Raw genomic sequence first — 19,903 nt, 5'->3', positions numbered from 1 at the left:
ACTCTTCATCTGCAAGCCGGTCCGGCTCAGCCCTAGGAATTCCCTTTGCAGATGGAAGCTCGTCCATGATTCCACCCGGGGTCGCCACCACTGACCGGAACATACTCATGGAAAGAACAAACACTCCTTTTTCCTTCAGTATCTAGATGTTCGACATCAGCCTCTGTCCAACAACTGCGACACCTGCGTCAGCCTGTCATTGATCCAGCCATATAACTCGCGCACGTACGTTTTCGTCTGACTCCCGCAACTTTTCAATCTCCAGGGAATGACAGAATTGGGTTTAGCCAGAGTCATCGCCAAACAACCCGATTGGGTACGAGTATGTGCCAGGCCAGCTTTCAGACGACGCAAGGAGCTCAAATACAAGAAAACTCATCAGAACCTCGAGACGAGACATCTCGGTTCTTCTCGCGTTGGTTCCATCGCTATGAAGATTTCGTATAGCATCCCTGATGTCGGGATGATGCTTTTATTGCTTTACATGGCATTTCCTTCGGGGGCGGCCTGCACTACCGTTAGCACCTATACATATCGTCAGTCTGGATAGCACTGAACACGGACTCGAGACGGCGTATACCATGGCAAGTCGAAATCAAAGCCTAAAGGGACTATAGGCAAAATCGGTTCTGTGCCTTGTTATTACGGCTCGAACCTGCATGGCTGCAATCTGTGAAGCTCAGCGGGAAGTCCTACTGGGTTGCTCCTAGGTCCCACACAGAGCCACCGAAGGCTCGATTCAAAAACCATCGGCTTTGGGCCTAGATCAGAGGACGGAAGCGCAAGCGCACTGGGACTTTGCCTCAGTTGGGGTGCTCTTCGGCAAGGCAATAACCGAGGGAGCAAGCTAGATGACTCGAAAAACTCGAAAGAGCACCGGAATGCCTGGTATGATTTGCTGGCCACCGTTACCTTGACACGGGCTGTTCGACCTTAAGCGAGGTGGTCCAAATGTCATCTCCGTTTACCAGCCCGGAACTTTACCGAAATATGCCGCAACCACATCCGTGCCTGCTATTGCTCCACCGGAGCGCTTGGAACGACCTGGAGTTGGTTTCCCGCTAGTGCTGTTTCCCCGCCATTCCATGGATGATTAAACTACCAAACGAGCAATGCTGTTCGCTACTGCCACTCCCAATCTTCCGACGAGGTCAGGGCTTCCATTACTGAGCAGGGTTCCCATTTGACCGTGTTCATTCTGGTGTTGCAGGGACAGGCTGTCGCCTGGGTGCGGAGAAGCTGCTAGCTGATTCTCCTGCCAAATTCCACTTCGTAAGAGATCTCCGGTGCCTCGCAGAACGTCCGCCTTTCTCATCTGGCGATCCGGTCTGGCAAGCTATCTCCAGGGAGAAGCTTACAGTGCAGTATCTTCAGTCTGTTCATGGTTATCTGGGGGCTGTCTAGCTTCAAAGAGCTTGACCTACGCCAACCATCAGCCTTCTGGCTTGGCGCACAGACATAGTCATAGGCGACAAATGGGACTTGCGATGCTCGATGGAGCCATAGTCCGGAGGTCGCTCCAAAACGAATCTTTGTGACATTCCGGTTTACCTTGTGCCGCATGCCAACCTGGAAAGTCTTCGCCGTAGCTATCGCGTACTCTGTAAGTAGACCTGATTTAACAGGACGTTATAAGCCGCTGGCCCTCGTCGTTACCACCATTTTGTTCATGCTTGTGCGACAAAACAAATCCTCCCACATGATCGTTGAGGATTAACAACTGACCGGCAGCAACAATCGGCTTTGGCCGCCTGCGGGATGGATGTTTCCTCGGACCCTGAGCAGAACCTAGCGTCCTACGAGATTCTCCGACGGATTCAATATGTCTCTATGCCGGTCGTTATTTTCGTCGAGAAAATCCTAGCCTAACGAGCAAAAAAACATCTTCTTACGGAACCCTCTGCAGCAATTGCATCCTCGTCCCCTGAGAGAGCGCCGGTCACGAAAGTTTGCGTATTGAGCTCAGATTTGCAAGGGCATAATGACCTGCCGGCTCAGCCGTGGTTCGAGCCGGAAAATTTCCGCAGTGACTTCCGTCATCTGGGACGAAACTTTATAGATGGTGCAATAGTCACTGTCCAAGATAGTCTGCCATACTATCGAGGGACGCACGGCAAGACTTGCCCGGTGGTCAGGACATTATTTTTTCGAAGAGGTCCCCTTTGCTCTGTCAGGCACTCCATACTGACTTCCAGCAAATTTTACAAGTGGTCCGAAGACAGCAATAAGCCGAGCGTTGCCTGTGCTCTTCCCTAGGTAAATTTCTATTCGAAACTACTTCGATCGACGCCGTTGAAAAAGACAATTGGAGGGAAGCTCGGCTACCGGCTTCTAGCATGTTTCATGAGCCCGGAATCAAAGAAATGGTACTTCCCTTCAATCAGGCGCGCCTCTTCAAAAGTTTTTCATGGACTTTTTTTTGTGTAACCTCTTCATCCGGTCGCAATCCCCTCAACCGATCTTGCGATTTTCGTTAGTCGTGCCCTTCTTTGTCCTGGATTTGAATTGAAATCGATGGCCATTCTATGTGTGCGAATCCTGGTCCCCAAAGAGGCCAGTACGGGGTCTTGGCGATGGAACAAGACTCCTTCCCACTTAGATAAGTTGGAGCGTAGGTAAATCATTACAATGGGACGGCACTTTTCACCTTGCATATTCCGAAATTCCCACTGTTCAAAATCGCCCGGGGCCTTAAAAGACGCTGTATCCATGGAGATAAAATTTCCCGCCTTAACTACCTGAACCACCCCCCACAGGCAACCACACCACAAACTCAACCAGATTTGCATGCTTACCAGGAAACAGGCATATCAAGATAGTTATCAACTTACATCGTCCAGCTTCTGTCAGAACGTAGAATAAAAAGCCAAGACTGTAGTTCAATCGAATATAACAGTCCATCTTCATATCCTTCCATACAATCTTCACAAATCCAACCCCCATCTTCCTCTCCCTTTCCCTCATTTTCCTGGCCTCTTTTGCTTTCTGCTCGCCCATTTTAAAATTTCCTCTCTGGCCTGCTTGACGGTACGTGTTCAAGCCTCACCAAACTGCTTCTGGGTCTTCCTCTTTTTTGCTTGCTGGGCAACCATGTTGTGGTTCATGATCCGAAGGGCTAGCTTGTCTCGCGTTGGCCGTCTCGAGACGGTTCTCGTCGTCAGCTTTCATCCTTGACATTTCCGTTCCTTTTTTTTCGCCTTTAACTCTTTTACTTTTTGCGACGAATACTTTTTTGTGCCGTTACTGCTGTTAATCGATTCGTTGAGTTCTGCTGAATCTCACCATACGGATGTCAGGGTCCCCTTGTCTGTGGATGGTGAGATATCTGGTATTGAACATGGTGCCTTTTCTCGTCACCATTCAGTCGAGAAGTATCGATGCATCCGGGATTCACGAAAGAATAAATACCCGATTTGGGAGACCGGAGGTTCGAGTCACGGATCTGGCGAATTATTTTCTGCGATGCGCAAAGGGGGATGAACTTTGTGCCTTCGTTCAAATTACCCATGCCGTTGGAGGCCTTTTGCGCTCCAGTTTGGAAGGCCCAGCTGGGCTCTCTCTCAACATCTCGAATTTGGGTTTTGGGTTTTTTTTTTTTTTTTTTTTATTAATCGACGACTCTTGTCTCGAGGGGCTCGCGCAAACTTGCAAGAGCTGGTAAACGATTGCCATTATTACATCGGGAGGCTGATCTGCAGGGACTCGACTCGATCACATTGGACGTCGAGTTGGCGAGCGGAGGCACCTTTGTCCGGTATTTACCTAGTTCTTTGTCAGGGTTGAAGGCAAGAAGGCCTGCTCCTCTCCAGGGTTCGAGGGATGTTGTTCGCGTATTCCCTTTCAAGCTTCCTGGTAGATCCGAATTTGATTATTACCTCGGTATAATTCAGTATAGACGGCTCCTTTACGCGCGTTCTTCGTCACAGGTTTCGGCAAGCCTTAGAGAGGCCGAAGACTCCGACGTCCAAAACTGCAGCGCATGCGTTGTGTGCGGTGGCAAGCAAAGGGCCACAGTGTGGTTGGTCAACGCAGTATTGAACAAACTCCAGCCAGATGGCTCTCGTGACCATTCAGAATAAGCAATTGGTCGCAGCCTCGCGTCCTTGGAGCGGTGTGCTTATCGACTCCATGCTTGTTCAGCCATTCTGATGCGGATGACAATGTCGTCAATGTCTCTGGGATCCAGGAGTGTTGAATGCGGCATCCCTTGAGAATAATGAATGGTGGGAGAGCGCAGCCGTTTGTCGAGCTGCATTCGATGATCGAAACCCATCCTCGGTTGCCTGGGTATACCGAAAACGCCTCGATCTCTTGAAGACACGGAATCACTTTCACATTATCTCCGACTCCTTTCATCCATATTGTCGAGCGCCAAGATCGTTGCTTCAGATGTTGAACCACTCCCTCAGCGTCTTTTCGTCGAGCATATCTTTTCTCGCCTGGTCCGAAGTCCGGGAACGGCGAATTTGAGCTCTTTGTTTTTCTAGGAATGGTAGATCCAGTTCTTAAGACCCAGGGGCTTTTTGAACGTCTCCCTTGACTCGCAGGATCTCAGTCGCCAATACCTCCATTTCAGAAATTGTCATAGGTTAGCCTCAGAAATCGAGCTGGTACGGACACTTCCATCACAGCATTCTCCATTTTCGGCGTCAATCGCAGCAAATGCTGCTTGGAGATCTTATTGGACTTCCTCCTGCCCGAGATGCGATCCCGCAAAAATCGCACATTGAAGAGTCTCGCTGCTTCCCATAGCTTGGTACTTCACCGTCATTAACGGGGCGATTGGCCTGCTGAAGTCGCATTTCCTTTTCGAACTGTTTCCAGCCACGAGTCGCAAAGATGATAAGCGGGTTCAATGGAAGGATAGCTCGATGTTTCAGAACCTGGAGAATATTGAAGCCGACGGCTTGAGGGTAATATGCCGGTAGTTAAGGAGACATTGGCCATGATGTTTCTTCGATGCCCATTTTTTCCCGTCTCGGTAATGCTCTAAGCTTGGCAGGCTACCTACACAAGGCCAGGGTTCCCGGCTTTCACACGGGGATCTGCCAGCACTGCGAACAAGGGGAAGAGACACCTCAGCACGTGCTCATTCATTGTCCCAGGTTTCAAGGGGAACCGCGAGCCACTCCGCTCAACAGGGAACTCGACTTCAGGTGGCTCCTAACCAACCCCATAGGGGTCAAGAGGGCGACACGCTGGTGGCTCCGGCGAAACATAGTCAATCAGTTTCGCCTAGTCAACCAGCTGATCAAGGATGGCTAGAGTTGCGCTCTAAGCCACAAGAGGTAGGCAAGCTGGACACATAGCGGGCATGGACGTTCCAGAACTCGATTTTTTTTTTACCCGGTAGGGTGTCCGGGCTCACCCGGCACACCCTGAACGGTGTTCCCCTGTAACGATGAAAGTCAAGTTTCAACAACTTTTCCTTCGTCGATGCCTTTGCATTTGTGTTCTCAGCGTTCAGCGCATAGCCCAACCGACGTCCTAGGCATGCTCCCCGCTCTGCGAGCGCTCGCGCAGCGCGCTTAACCGCTAGTATGACGTAGTACGGCTACAGAGTACAAAGTTCTAGGCTTCTCGCAGTTCATCGCATGATGGGCAAACTATTAGGTAAAGCAGCCCACCGCGTGCGATCGAGGCTCTGAAAACTAGCGTTCGATTCTTCGATTGACCACTGCCTAAGACGTCGAACAATCATCCTTGATGATTGTAGTACTATTCTATGGTAGGTAGGTACTGTGAGTAGGGCATTGCATTGTATGATTGGCCGTCTGTGTAACAGGTGGTCCGTGGAAATAAAAGCTTTACCACCGTGATACAATTGTGGCGGCATGGCCGCTATAGTCTGCCGTATATTTAAATTGGCATCAGGAGACTCGTTGCGACCTGGTAAGCACAACTTCAAGGCCAAGCCACACACACAAACTGGGCATTGTACGCCGTAACCGATTCCAGAACCGTAGTCTAAAGCCCGCAAAAATGGCGTACTCAAATGAAAACTGAAAAAGAGCAATTTCGCGTCATTCATCGTGTGATTGGAACGTTCCGTTCGGGTGTGATTTGCCGACATGGTTTTTTTTTATTCGACCCTGTCGTCCATCTCTGGGTCAATCCGTATATATACTAAGTAGTATTTGACGAAAAACGGTGCTGTATTGGTTTTTTTTTGGTGTGTTGTGTTTAAAAATAAAATTTGCCGAGGTATTAATACCCTTATGCCGCACATTTCATTTTAAGTTGGCGAGTACCCCTAATGGGGACATTAGGGGGTGCGCATCTGTGGCGCGATCGATGCTGTGTAAGTGTGCGATTACTCGCAGTTATAAGCTAGTAATGTAATAAGACCACTGAAAGTTCAACGAGCAGTAGAAGCAGAAGTGTATCGTCTCAAGAAGTTGTTCCTACGATATATCCACCAGGGGTTTTTTCCCCTCGAAAGTACGGAGTACTCGTGGAAATTCTTCTCTGTGGGCCATCGTTTCCGATTTCACCCGTCATGTATTAAGGACCTATATACTAATCTGCTGAGTTGCACAAAAATTCCTGGTCTGGAAATGGTTTGCATCGCTTGCTCCCCCGTCGTTCGCGGCCCACTGGTTCCCCTTCGCTGTCCCACGGGTCCGCGATTCGCCGGCGAATCGCTAGCATGCAACAAAAGCAGATCCCTTCCCGGCGAGGACCATCCCTCGAATGAACGGCTTCCTCGCCACTGTCTCCAATGGACCTCAACTGGCAGTCCGCCGCAAGCTGCATTTTGGTACATGGGCTCTACTTGCATACTCTATGTTTGGCGCTTGGTTGGCTGGACTGCTCCGCCAATAAGGACCTTCAAAACGCGCTGTGCTGTCTATATAAATGGGCTGCACCTCCCCCGACCAACGGTCTACAGACAAGCGCGCATGAGTTGAAAAGCTTGACACCAACTCCGGCACGGGGTCGCGTAGGTTGCTTATGTACGGGCACCCCAGTTGTTAGCAGGTGTCGCCGTCTGCACACAGTGTGACCGCGCCACTCGCCTTCAGTGCACTGACTGTCGTTGTTCCATCAAGTGCGATGACTTCCACCAGGCCAGGTCGTTGCGATCGGTTTACTTTCTCCACAGTAAGTCGTCAATTGTTCAGAGAGCGCTCTTCGTGCCCAGCATGCATGCTTGGCGGCGCGTCGATTCCAGTGATCCTCCGGCTGCTGCGATCCTCTCGCGATCAGTCCGTCCCCGAGTCCGCTTTGATCTCCTGAGCGAAAACCATTACTCACGATCGAATCCTCCAGTGGCGCAGGAAGCTTCAGAAAACCCAACCCCTCTGCGACTCCGAGCAAACATAGGCCCCTCGAAGACATCGTGCCTGGCCCGCCCACATCCGTACGCCAAAAACGCCAGCATCAGACGATCTCTATCGCATCAAGATCTGTCGGACGATGAGTCGGCATCGTCATTGAACTCGAATCACCAAAGAATGGATCGAAGTCAGTCAAACAGCTCTCTTCATGTCGATGCCCCTTAATGACTGGTCAACGTGAAGGGGGTGGATAATCAATTTACCTTGCTCCTCTTTTCGGCCTCTGTGTTCGTGGGATTCTAGCCCACCCCCGGCCGCACCGCTAATTCCGATACCGGCCCATGATACCGTATCCTTGGCACTTGCTCGCCCGTATGCCTCACTTTCTAACAGTACCTCTGCCTGCATCGTCAAATGGGTCAATCTCAAGCCAGTCGGCCGGAAACGACAGCTATCAGGATCCCAAGAAAGTCGGGAATTCGTTCTAGGTGGTAGGTGTCCATTGAACTTTGTTAACATCGAAAGTTGGAAGAGCTTATCGACAACTCAAGAGTATTGGGAGCTTTCTAAGATTTTTACGAGAGTGTTGCTGCTTGGTCGCATTCTTCCGACAAAGGGTTTTTAAAAGAGCACGGACGTCTTGGATACTCACCCGTGCCCTGCGAATCCGCGATCCGTGCCGCCGGAGTTGGAGTCAAACGTTAGCATGCACGGTTGTCTGTAGACCGTAACTACGGGTCGGGCGAGATGCAACCCATTTAAAATATGTATAAGAAGCATAATAGATCTCGGTGCGGCGATTTTACGTTTCAGTTCTTACTGGTGGAAGTCCAGCCAACCAAGCGCCAAACGTGTAGTAGGCAAATAGAGCCCATGGAGCGCTACAGTGCACAACAGAATTCATTCGCGTACCAAAATGCAGCTCGCCGCGGACCGCCAGTTGAGATTGGATACAGTGGCGAAGAAGCCGTTCATATTCGACGGATGGTCTCGCAGGGAAGGGATCTGCTTCTGTTGCATGCCAGCGATTGGCAGGTCGCGGGCCGGACCTGGGCACGATCACTGGCGACCCCGTGGGACAGCGGAGGAGAACCAGAAGGCTGGGGACGATGGGGGAGCAAACGATGCAAACCATTTCCGGACCAGGAAATTTTACGTGCAACCGCAGCAGATTAGTATATAGTTAGTATAGTTTATTTCCGACGGCATGGCTGAAGATGGATACAGTTCTTAGTAAAAAGTTTGAATAATCACGATAGTGTAGACGCGAGTTTGTCAGACGCGTCAAAACCACCACTCTTACAAAATCAACCCATAACTTTATATAAAGAAAAATCCTTTCGCAACATACGAGATCGTTCTGTCAGAGCTCCAACTCTCAATTTGTCGAAAAACGCTATACAACATTATTCATGAGTCCGGTTACGGGAAATGGAGAGCCCAGAAGCGCCCCCAGTTGACACCAGAAGTAGGGAGGAAGCGATACGAGTGGGCGATGAAACATAAGGACTGGACGCCGGAAGACTGTGCGAAGGTCATCTGGTCGGATGTGTTCAGTCGAACTCGGATTTGGAAGCGGAACCAGTGGGGTTTTCCGACTCGATCTCCATGGTGAAAAGTGGAAAAAGGAATACATTCAGCCATACAACGGAAAAACGTTCGAATCATGATCTGGTCAGCGTTTTGAGGCGAGAACAAATGGGAATTGGTCCGATTAGAGCGCGACTTCGAAGCGAAGAAAAATGGGTTCACTTCGCGCTCATATCTCGACCTGCTCCGTGAAAATCTGCCCTGCATTTGGGAACCCGGCCTGGTTTTCATGCAGGACAATGCCCCCATTTCACCCAGCGAGGATTGTCAAGAAAGCTCTCGAAGACAATGGGATTGTGGTCATGGAATGGCCGCCCCATTCACCCGATCTGAACCCAATCGAACACCTTTGGTCTCCCCTCAAAGAAGGGGTCCATATCGTGGACCCTGAGGTTGAATTTGCCACGGATCGAATGAACGGAAGGAGGACCTTCTCTGTGATGCGTTATAGAACTCCTGGGCACAGATCAAGAGTGAACTGTTGAGGTCTTTGGTGGAGGGTATGCCCCGCCGTGTAAAAGCGGTGATCGAGGCAAAAGGATGGTAAAGTACTGAAAACTGAAAAAGGTATTTTCGCTCCATTTTTAGATATGTGATTCTCTGATATCTGTATCATACCGTGCTAGAAAGATTTTTAATTTGCTGGTGAATAGGTACTAGATCTGAGGTTGAAGTCAGGGTGTTGCGGGGCAGAAATATATTTTTGGCGGGGGATTATTCTAACTTTTTACACATGACTGTATTGAGTCGCTGCCGTACAGGAATCATTATCGGTCTAACATAAAACAAAACCCTATATTAACAGAATCAAGCGCGGGCATGTGGTTTCCAGCCGCTTTCCACCATTATCACTGCTCTCTTCGTGGCTTCATCCAGACATTCCTCTGGAAGCCCAAGGTCTTCATTGGCCAAGCCCTTCCAAGTACTCAGTGAGCACTTGCCTTCCCTACTTTGGATGAAGAGGTTCCCATACCTTTAAAGCCTTCGCCATGCCTGTGATATGTCCCCTGGAGAACTCTTCGAGCCCTTCCTGGGCCCGTTTGGCCAACGGCTCATGCCTGATAATCCAAGCCTCATCCGTCGTGTCGAGGACCCGGTGGAGACTGTCAAGCATATCGCGCTGGCTGACTTTGAAGCTCCTAATATACAAAGGCTCATTCTTCCAGTCCACGGACGGGGAAATTCTCTGGAAGGCTAAGCAACGCGGCAACGGCGCGGCCACATAGATTCCAGGTGCTCACATTGACCGCCGTCCTGCCATCATCATAGAAGGTCACGACCATTGATCTGAAAGCGGAACCATTCATCCCCAAGAGCTAGGCTCCATTCATACCAGGTGCCGCATGCTACTAGCGTGATATACGACATGCCGAAACTTTCATCTCATCGAGGTGCGCCTCGGCGGCGACGCCGAAAGCATCGCTCATCTGTATTGGATTGTGGATATCTGGGCCATAAACCATTTGGCATGATATATCGGACGCCTGCTGCGGCCGCTGCCCTAACGATCTTGCTGTGGTCCGAGGGCGCTCTCACGGCGAGGGTGATGATGAAGTCTTGACTGCGGAGAGCAGCAACGAGGGATTATCATAATCGACTTGGACTGTCTTGACACCATCTGCTAGTGTCCCCTTGCTCTCCGCTCGCGTCAAGGCGGTGATTGTATGCTTACCCGTCTTTAAGAGCGCCGACACTAAGACGTGACCAATGTTCCCGGTGGCCTGCTCTCCAGAGTATTAGAGATTTGAATATGGCGTTGAAAAGAGTGATATAAAGGAGGAAAAAGTTTACAATTACACCGACAACTGCTATCTTCTCGAGGATCTTTGAAGAACTCATGGCTGACGAAAAGTCGCCAACGCGATCTTCCGTGATAACTACCGTGATTGTCATCTGAAAAGAGTATTGCATCGCGGGAGACGAAGACATCTTATAACGCGCTTTTTGCATCCACTTGGACAAGGGAGACCGGGAATCACATGCATAGTTAATTTAAACACTCTATCTCTGATCGCTGAAGTAATAATAGGACTTTCCAAACCCTCTTCTGGCCACTGTCCCGCGTTGACATCCGAGTGACCCCGGTACGAAAATCGGAACGGGGTTCAGTGGTTCCGTTGGGCGAGGCTGGCCATTCTTATGAGGCGGTCGATTGGATTTCCATCTCACAATCGAGCTTCGGCGCCTTGTACGTTATACAGTTGTTAGTTCAACTTGCATGCTCGTAATATTAGGTCTACCTAGAACGACAAATCTGCGCGAGCCCAATATATGACTGACGCGGATGTAACCGCCTCATGATACCTTCCCCATGGAACTTCATAACACCCGTTTCCATCAGCCTGTATAGTTCATTCATCAGCTATATAAGGTAATATATTATAAACCAACCTTCTCTTTGTCCAACCTGGGAAAAAGAACCAACGGATTAAGGAAGCAGAAGTCTCCGAATTCCTTGTGGATCGTTCGGCTGTCCCGTCAGATAGACAGAGTTCATTTATTTATTTGAGGACCAGCGATGTAACGTTTTTCACACTGTTGACATGCTGGCCGCCAGTGGTTGCTTGCCCGCGCCGCGCTGCTTACGTACGGGCATTCCAGTTGCTGGTGTCGCCCGTTTGCACGCAATATCGCCTTCGGTGCACTGTCCTTACGTCAAGCGCAATGACTTTCACCAGGCCAGGCCGTTGTTATCAGGTTTACTTCCTGCACTATGTCGTCAATTGCTCTCGTCGGCGGCGGCGCGGTCTTCATGCGAAGCATACCATATGTATATACATACATGTTTCGCAGAGTGTCAATTCCGCTGATCCTACGACCGCTGCAGCCCTCTCGCGATCAGCCCCAGGGTCCACTTCGATCTCCTGAGCGAAAAACACGACAGACGATCGAATCGTCCAGTGGCGCAGGGAGCTTTGAATAGTTACCCCTCTGCGACTCCGAGCAAACATGGGTTCCCGAAGGCACCGCGCCTGGCCCGTTCACATTTGGAGATCAAAAACTCCCGCGTCCGATCTCTAAGATCACACCAAGTTGAAGTTTCTGTCGGATCATGAGTCGGTATTGTCCATTGGCGGATTGGAAACACCAAAGGCACGACGAAGTTTCAATAGTTTTGAAACTTCATGTCGATGCTCCTTTAATGACCGAAGTCAACGCGAAGGCCTAGGCGCAGGTATGAGAAGAGAAATATTACTCATCGTAATCCTCTTCGATCTCTGTGGACGTTGTGTTTCATAGATACACCGCAATCGAACTTCGAATGCCTTTTTACATTTATTTGTGTGTTCTCAGCGTTCAGCGCGGATATCGCCCGACACCGACGTCCCAGGCTTGCTCCCCGCTCCGCGAGCGCGTGCAGCGCGCCTAACTAATCGTAAAAACACACAGCAAAACAGCCATTGCAAAGACTTACGTATATGGGGAAGGAAAAAAAAATCGGCATTGACAAAAAACGCCCCGTTCTAACGTCAATTGAAAGCTCTACATCCTCCAAAGGCTCTACGAATACCGACAGCTTCGTCGTCGTCGGTATAGATAGGAAAGCCGTGGACGGAGTGGCATACGCGCCCGCGACCCGACCGCGCCTTCTATGCGACCACTACTACCCCCGCGCTTACTCCCCTCAACAACGCCGCCCCCTGCCCCTCGGAGGAGAGCTCCGCCGAGGTCGGTCCGCTGATCCCCCCGAAGAGGTATCCCTGGCGGAGACGGACGACGCCCAGATCACCACGTACTTCCAGACCTCCCAGAATGAACTGTGATGCAGGATACGCTTAGGATCCTCCAGTACAACGTGCACAAGAGGAAGGACACGATGCTCCTCCTCTCCGCACACGAGCATACTCGGATCTACGACATCGTCGCGATACAGGAGCCAGCGCGCAACCGAAACATGCACGCGACATTCTGCGACTCTTCATCGCAGTTCATACCACTATATCCACGCAACCACCACACGCGCGTGTGCTTCTTCCTCAACAAACGACTCCCGCGCGATTAGAACGCGGAGTTTCCAAGCCCGGATATCGCTATCCTGGACCTACAGCTCCCAAGCGGTCCATTGAGAATTATCAATGTATACTCCGTACAATGAGCCTAGCCCGCGTACGGTGTACAATCTGCAAAGCCCAATCCTCGCACTGGAGCACCATCTAGGTTCCGAGACCGGTCGTCTTCCTCGGGGATTTCAACTTACACCACTTTCAATGGTCACCCCCAGGAACCCAACCCTCCCTAATGTCTGACGACTTCCTCCGACCCCTCCAGGTCTAGAGACATGGAAACGCCACAAAAAGAGTGAAACTTACTCCCCGCTAGACCTAACCTTCGTCTCGACCTCCCTCCTGCCGTACCTACGCCGTTGCCAAAGCGACCTAGAAGCGCACCACGGCTTCGGCCACCGCCCAATCGCGCTCGAGTTAGATCTACCCATCCCCTCAACCTAACGTATTCCGCACCCTGCTCGTGCACCCAAACTATAAAACTCCAACTCACCTAAGCCACCTCGTAAACCTCCAGCCACCGCCATAAACTCTATATAGTAATTCTGTGCCCTAAGATCGTTGTTTCAAAGAGGTTTTGAACCACCCCCTCAGCGTCTTTTCGTCGAGCGCATCTTTTCTCACTTGGTCCAAAGTCCGGGAACGACGAACCTTTGAGCTCTTTATTTTATGTCTCTCCAGGAAATTGTAGATCCAGTTCTTGCCCACGGGCTTTGTGTCCCCCTTGGCTCGCAGGATCTCAGTTGCCAATACCTCTATTTCAGAAATTGTCATAGGCCAGCCCCAGGCATCGAGCTGGTACACACACTTCAACACAGCATCCTCCTCTTTCGGCGTCAATCGCGTCAATCGCTGTAAATGCTGCTTGGAGATCTTATTGAACTTCCTCCTGCCCGAGATGCGATCCAGCAAAGTCGTCAGGGGCACATTGAAGAGCCTCCCTGCTTCCCGATAGCTTGGTACTTCACGGCATTAAACGCGGCGATGGCCTGCTGAAGTCGCATTTCCTTTTCAAGCGCGTTGCCAGCCATGTTGAGTCACGAGAAGATGATAAGCGCGTTCAATGGCCTTCAAGGATAGCTCGATGGTTCAGAACCTGGAGAACAATGAAGCTGGCGGCTTGAGGGTAAGGTGCCGGTAGTTAAGGGGACAACTTTGGCTCACGGTTTCTTCGATGCCCACTTTTTGGCATTTTCGAAGTTAATGCTCTATAGAACTGTTTTCATGTCATCGATGATTGTCATCAAAAGAAACCAATAGTTTGGATTAGTTGGATTTGAAAGAACTATTATATTGCGCCATGAAGATGAACTATTGAATTCTATACATGATTTTGAAGATACTCTTGGATCCCCGAAAACATCGACGACCCCAATGGCTGGACAAGCACCGAGATTGCGCTGGAGTGGCTACAGCATTTCGATAAGCACACCGCTCCAAGGATGCGAGGCAGCCACCGATTGCTTATTCTGGACGGCCACGCGAGCCATTTGTCGCTGGTTTCAATACTGCGTTTACCACCACATTGTGGCCCTTTGCTTGCCACCGCACACAACGCATGCGCTCCAGCCTTTGGACGTCGGAGTCTTCGGGCCCCTCCTCTCTCTCTAAGGCTTACCGAAACCTGGTGACGAAGAAAGCGCGTCGAGGAGCCGTCTATATCGGCAATGATCAATTTCTTCGGATCTACCAGGAAGCTCGAAAAGGAATACCGAACAACATTCCTGGAGCCTGGAGAGGAGCAGGCCTTTTTCCCTTCAACCTGACAAAGTACTCCGTACTGGATAAATCCTCCACTCGCCAACTCGACGTCCAATGCGACCGAGTCGAGTCCCGCGGATCAGCCTCCCTGATGTGATGGCAATGGTTGACCAACTCTTGCAAGCTTGCGCGAGCCCCCCTGAAGACAAGAGTCGCCGACTTGAAAGACGGAATTTCAAAGATGAAAGCTGGCTACGAGGACCGTCTCGAGACGGCCAACGCGGACAAGCTAGCTCTTCAGAGCTTAAACCAGGACTTAGTAGCCCGGCAAACTCACAAGAGGATGACCCAGAAGCACTTTGGTGAGGCTTGAAAACTTACCGCCAAGGAGGCCAAAGGAAAATGATGAGCAGCAAGCGAAGGAGGCCAGGAAAATGAAGGAAACGGAGAGGAAGATGATGACCTCGGTGTTGGTTGGATTTGTGAAGATTGTATGGAAGGATATGAAGATGGACTGTGATATATTCGATTGAATTACATAGTCTTGGTTGGCTTTTGTACAAAAGTTCTACGTCAGAAGCTGGATGTAAGTTGACAACTATCTTGATATGCCTGGTTCCTGGTAGACATGTAAATCTGGTGAATTTGTGGTGTGGTTGCCTGTGGGAGGCGGCTCAGGTAGTAAAGGCGGGGAAATTTTTACTTTGGGTGCGCGAGCACGGTGTGGAATACGTTATCCTGAGCCGCGCAGGCTTTGAAGGTTGGCGGGATACCGATCAATTTCGGGCCACGAGCAAATACTTGCTCATACCCCAGAGCCTCATCCGGAGAGAGGATATAGACTCCTACGCCAACTACCTCTAAGCGTTCTTGACAGACCTGGTCTCCAAAACGGTCCCACTAAGCAAGAGCGGCTCCAAAGAGGGCCGCAACGCTCCCTGGTGGACGGCTAAAGTCGCCAAAGCGGTCAGGGCGGAGAGACGCGCCCGCCGCCAACACGCCCACCCAGACATCCTCTCCCACTTGAAAGAGAAAGGCCATACGAGACGCCAGGACCGAAACGTGGCGCGCAGCTTTGCACGATGCCCGCGAGTCCCATCGCGGCATGTGGAACTTGGTCCGATGGGGAAAGGAACGGAGCCATTGTCCGCCCGAGTTTCCCAGGATCCCATCCTCCAAAGACCGGATGGCTCACTCGCTGCCACCTTTCAGGAACAGGCGAGCACCATACACGAACAATTCTTCCCGGCGGAACCGGACATCGAGCCCATACCGCTTCCGGACAACCCAACTCCGGCAATAGAGGATCCCCCTGCAGTCACGGACATCATGGTTGTGGCTGCCCTCCGCAACATGGCCTCCTGGAAAGCCCCCGGGATGGAATCCCGCTCGGCTCTCTCAAGGCCGTGGGGGACCGGCCAATCGCTAGCATGCAACAAAAGCAGATCCCTTCCCGGCGAGACCATCCGTCGAATGAACAGCTTCTTCGCCACTGTCTCCAACCTGAATAGCGGTCCCGCGGCAAGCCGCGCATTTTGGTATGCGAAGGTCTTCTGTTGTACACTGCGTTCCGTGGGCTTGTGCGATTTCTCGCAGTTATAAGCTAGTAATCTTGTAATAAGAGCACTGTAAAAACGAGCAGTAGAAACAGAAGTGTATTGTCTGAGTCCAAAAGTTATTTTTTTCTATTCACCAGGGGTGAAACCCCTTTGAGAACTCATGAAAATTCCTCTCTGTATGACCTTTCACTTCCATTTAAACCCCGTCATCTGTTCCGATACGGGCCCACCCGGTAATACCTTATCCTTGGCACTTGCCCGTGTGCCTCTCTTTCCAACAGGGCTCTATTTGATTACTGTACGTTTGGCGCTTGGTTGGCTGGACTTCCACCAGTAAGGACTTTCGGAACACACTGAGTAGTCTATACTAGCAGCGGTTTAGCGCGCGGAGGGAGATTTGAACTCTTTGAAATTCGGAGCCTTAAAAAAAATCGTCTACAAACACAAAGGCGGAAAGAGGAGCACCCCAAAAATTATCCATCCCCTTGAAGGCACTTGACATCGGGGGAGGCGCAACCCATATAATAGACAACTCGGTTGCATTCTGAAAGTCCTTACTGGTGGAAGTCCAGCCAACCAAGCGCCAAACGAGACAGTACGCAAATAGAGCCCATGGAACGCTGCAGTGTACAACAGAAGACTGCGTACCAAAATGCACGGCTCGCCGCGGACCGCCAGTTCAGGTTGACGACAGTAGCGAAGAAGCTGTTCATTCGACGGATGGTTTCGCCGGGAAGGGATCTGCTTTTGTTGCATGCTAGCGATTGGCAGGTCACGGGCCGGACCTGGGCACGATCACTGGCGACCCCGTGGGACAGCGGAGAACCTTCTAAGGCTGGGGACGATGGGGGAGCAAATGATGCAAACCATTTCCAGACCAGGAAATTTTTGGCAACTGCAGCAGATTGGTATATAGTTTATGGACAGTCAGAAACATTTTCTTGGGAGGTGGATGCATTCACCGTCTCTGTGCAAAGGGTCACTACCAACTCGGAAAAAAAAACCAGATTAGCCCTATAGGGTAAGCTTATTTGGCCGTCAAAATCAAGTATCATGCCGATTACCAACCGGACAGCATGAGTGTGGATAGCCGGCGGGTGTACGTCCACGACGCTTTTGCCCTTCGTGCCTGGATATGGATCTCGGAACCATTACGGGGGCTTTTCGAAATTCTGATATTCATTTCCCAACAAATCACTATAAAATCTGCACAGTACACACGGGGGAACGTGGGCCATGTAATTCTTATGTCCGTCGAATCATTCTGGATTATTTAATATTGATGATCATAATAGTCTGTAGAGCTTGATGGTCTCTTTCACCAGTTTTTGTTCCAGTCTTAAGCCGCTTGGTGGGAACCGACATACCTACTAGATCTTACGTAAGCCTGGTGCCGGCTGGGATGTGGCATTTCTTTTCAAGAGTTCAGTTCGGTACACGCCTCAAACTTGGGTGTAGGTGGCTTATGGTCATCAGCGTCGAATCCAATTGATGCATTAAATGCGTCCTCTTGTGGTTGCTTGGATTTTTCTCTAAATTCCCAAATTGCTACTCGTAGTTGGCACACAACGCACTTTGCCATTCAGAACTTGGCCTTCGATGTGAGTGGCCGAGGAACTGTGCGGTATTGGTACGCAACGACCCTCGGTGCAAAATATCTCTAGAACAGTTTTGCAGAAGAATATCTAGAATAGATTCGAATCATTTTAGCGCATTCGTCTAAAGTGATTCCGAATGAGATAGTTCCATTGAGAAAGACTGTTCCATAACTTCCTACCTAGACAGAAAATAAACTTTTGTTCCATTCTTGATATTGACTGCTTTGCTTAATTTAATTAAGCTTGCAAATATCATCGGTGACCACTCGATCAGACGACTTTTCATTGTTCAATGAATGATTCATCGACGTACCGCCGCAAAGAGCGCACCGTGAATGGGCTTGCCCTACGTTTTAGATCGCTTCTTGTCGGCGGTGGCGTCTGGCAGCGATGTGAGTCAGTACTTGAACGTGGATTTTATCGTGCTCGCTTCGAACGTTTTTATTTTTTTTTTTTCGTCAAGTCAAAACAAGATCCAGCTCATTGAAGTCAGGGGCGCTATGTCTGTCTGCTGCTTTTACGGCTTGCTCGGGCGATGGTTGATATGGCTGAAGTACATCCGATCCCTCTTTCATCGGGGTACTGCCACCGGTAGTTGCCAACCCGAATCCCACACTCCGATTAATGTACCGCCTTATTCAGCGGTATGCTTTCGTCATACCAGTTTGCCATATGCCTCTTTGCTTTCATTGGCGGAGTAACGTCAAGAGCCGCGATATTGTCAAAATTTGATCACCGTCCTTGTTTCCAGACCTTCAGGCATTGCAGAGAACAATTGATTTTGGGTGGGTATAACATCAATCCGAGTGACCACCATTCGTTCCTGCCTAACCCGATCTCATATAAACCCAGCTTCTAAGGGCCTGTATACAGCGTCCACTCATGGTCAGTTCAGATATGATCTGTGCTGCCGCCGCTGCGCTAGGTGACCGTTTTTCAGAATCCCATGAGTATTTTTTAGAGATCACTGGATAGAGCGAGTTCAAATTAACGACAATCATCCTGTTCAATTGATATGATTGCGCCGACGCTTTGAGAATCAGAAATAGAAGCTCCCCAAATTACTAATCTGCTGCAGTGTGCACAAAGTTTTCTGTTCCGGAAATGGTTTGCATCGTTTCTCCCTCATCGTCCCCAGCCTTCTGGTTCTCCTCCGCTGTCCCACGGGGTCGCCAGTGATCGTGCCAAGGTCCGGCCCGTGACCCGCCAATCGCTGGCATGCAACAAAAGCTGATTCCTTCCCGGCGAGACCATTCGTCGAATGAACTGCTTATTCGCCACTCTCTCCAATGGACCTCAACTGGCGATTCGCGGCGAGCTTCAGTTTGGTTCGCGAATGTATATACCTATTCTGTTGTACACCGTAGCGTTCCATGGGCTCTACTTGCACGTTTGGCACTTGGTTCGCTGGACTCTTCCGCCAATAAGGACCTTCGAACCGCGCTGAGCTGTCTTTTTATATATATATGTTGCGCCTCCCTCGACCAACGGTCTACAGGCAATCGCGCGTTGAAAAGTTTGACACCCTCCAACTGCGCAAGTCGGTTGCTTGCGCTGCTCGCGTGCAGACGCCTCCGTTGCCGCTGGTGTCGTCCGTCTGCACGCAGGGTGATCCCGTCATTGTCTTCGGTGCACTTGACTGTCGTTGTTACGCCAAGCGCAATGACTTTCACCAGGCTAGGACGTTGTGATTGGTTTGCTTCCCGCACTGTATGCCATCAATTGTGAACTTCGGATCGCGTCATCGGCGCGGTCTGCACTGCATGCATGCTTCGAGCGTGTCAATTCCACTGATCCGGCCGCTGCAACCTTCTCGCGATCAGCCCCTCAGAGCGCAAAACATGATAGAATCCTCCACTCGCACAGGGAGCTTTGGAAACCGCTCCGGAGCCCCCGAGAGCACCTTTGCCTGGCCCGCCCACATGTGGAGACGAAAATTTCCCGTCCCGACAGTCTCTATATCTCACGTGATGCCTGTGTCCGACAATGAGTCGGTACCGTCCATTGCCGAATTGGAAACACCAAAGACACAAGTCAATTAACAGTTTGCTTCGTGTCAATGCTCCTTAATGCCGATGTCAACCTGAAGGGATTTAAATACATGCGCCAATTCATGGTAATCCTCTTCGATCTCTAGGGACGTCGTACTCCATAGATACCGCGCGATAATC

General features: G+C 50.5%; 3 protein-coding genes across 3 annotated transcripts; 1 reads left to right on the top strand and 2 right to left on the bottom strand.

Annotated features, from left to right (window-relative positions):
- Positions 1-32: 32 nt before the first annotated feature.
- VTN31DRAFT_4073 (uncharacterized protein) lies at positions 33-297 on the bottom strand (the record flags this gene model as incomplete). Its single annotated transcript, XM_069404421.1, has 2 exons — positions 33-174; positions 230-297. 2 exons carry the CDS (start codon positions 295-297, stop codon positions 33-35), a joined length of 210 nt encoding a protein of 69 aa, XP_069261396.1.
- A 9,380-nt stretch (positions 298-9,677) lies between these two features.
- On the bottom strand, positions 9,678-9,984 carry VTN31DRAFT_4072 (uncharacterized protein; the record flags this gene model as incomplete). The annotated part of the gene is made up of 2 exons (XM_069404420.1): positions 9,678-9,785; positions 9,844-9,984. The coding sequence occupies 2 exons, from the start codon at positions 9,982-9,984 to the stop codon at positions 9,678-9,680; spliced, it is 249 nt and encodes an 82-aa protein (XP_069261395.1).
- A 3,953-nt stretch (positions 9,985-13,937) lies between these two features.
- Positions 13,938-16,967, top strand: VTN31DRAFT_4071 (uncharacterized protein; the record flags this gene model as incomplete). The annotated part of the gene is made up of 6 exons (XM_069404419.1): positions 13,938-14,000; positions 14,760-14,937; positions 15,453-16,113; positions 16,707-16,729; positions 16,813-16,857; positions 16,906-16,967. The coding sequence occupies 6 exons, from the start codon at positions 13,938-13,940 to the stop codon at positions 16,965-16,967; spliced, it is 1,032 nt and encodes a 343-aa protein (XP_069261394.1).
- Positions 16,968-19,903: the final 2,936 nt, after the last annotated feature.

Source organism: Thermomyces dupontii (genome assembly GCF_041956625.1).
Source record: "Thermomyces dupontii strain NRRL 2155 unplaced genomic scaffold VTN31scaffold_3, whole genome shotgun sequence".
In the NCBI taxonomy this organism is placed as follows: Eukaryota; Fungi; Ascomycota; class Eurotiomycetes; order Eurotiales; family Trichocomaceae; genus Thermomyces; species Thermomyces dupontii.
This window is presented reverse-complemented; position numbering and strand designations above follow the sequence as displayed.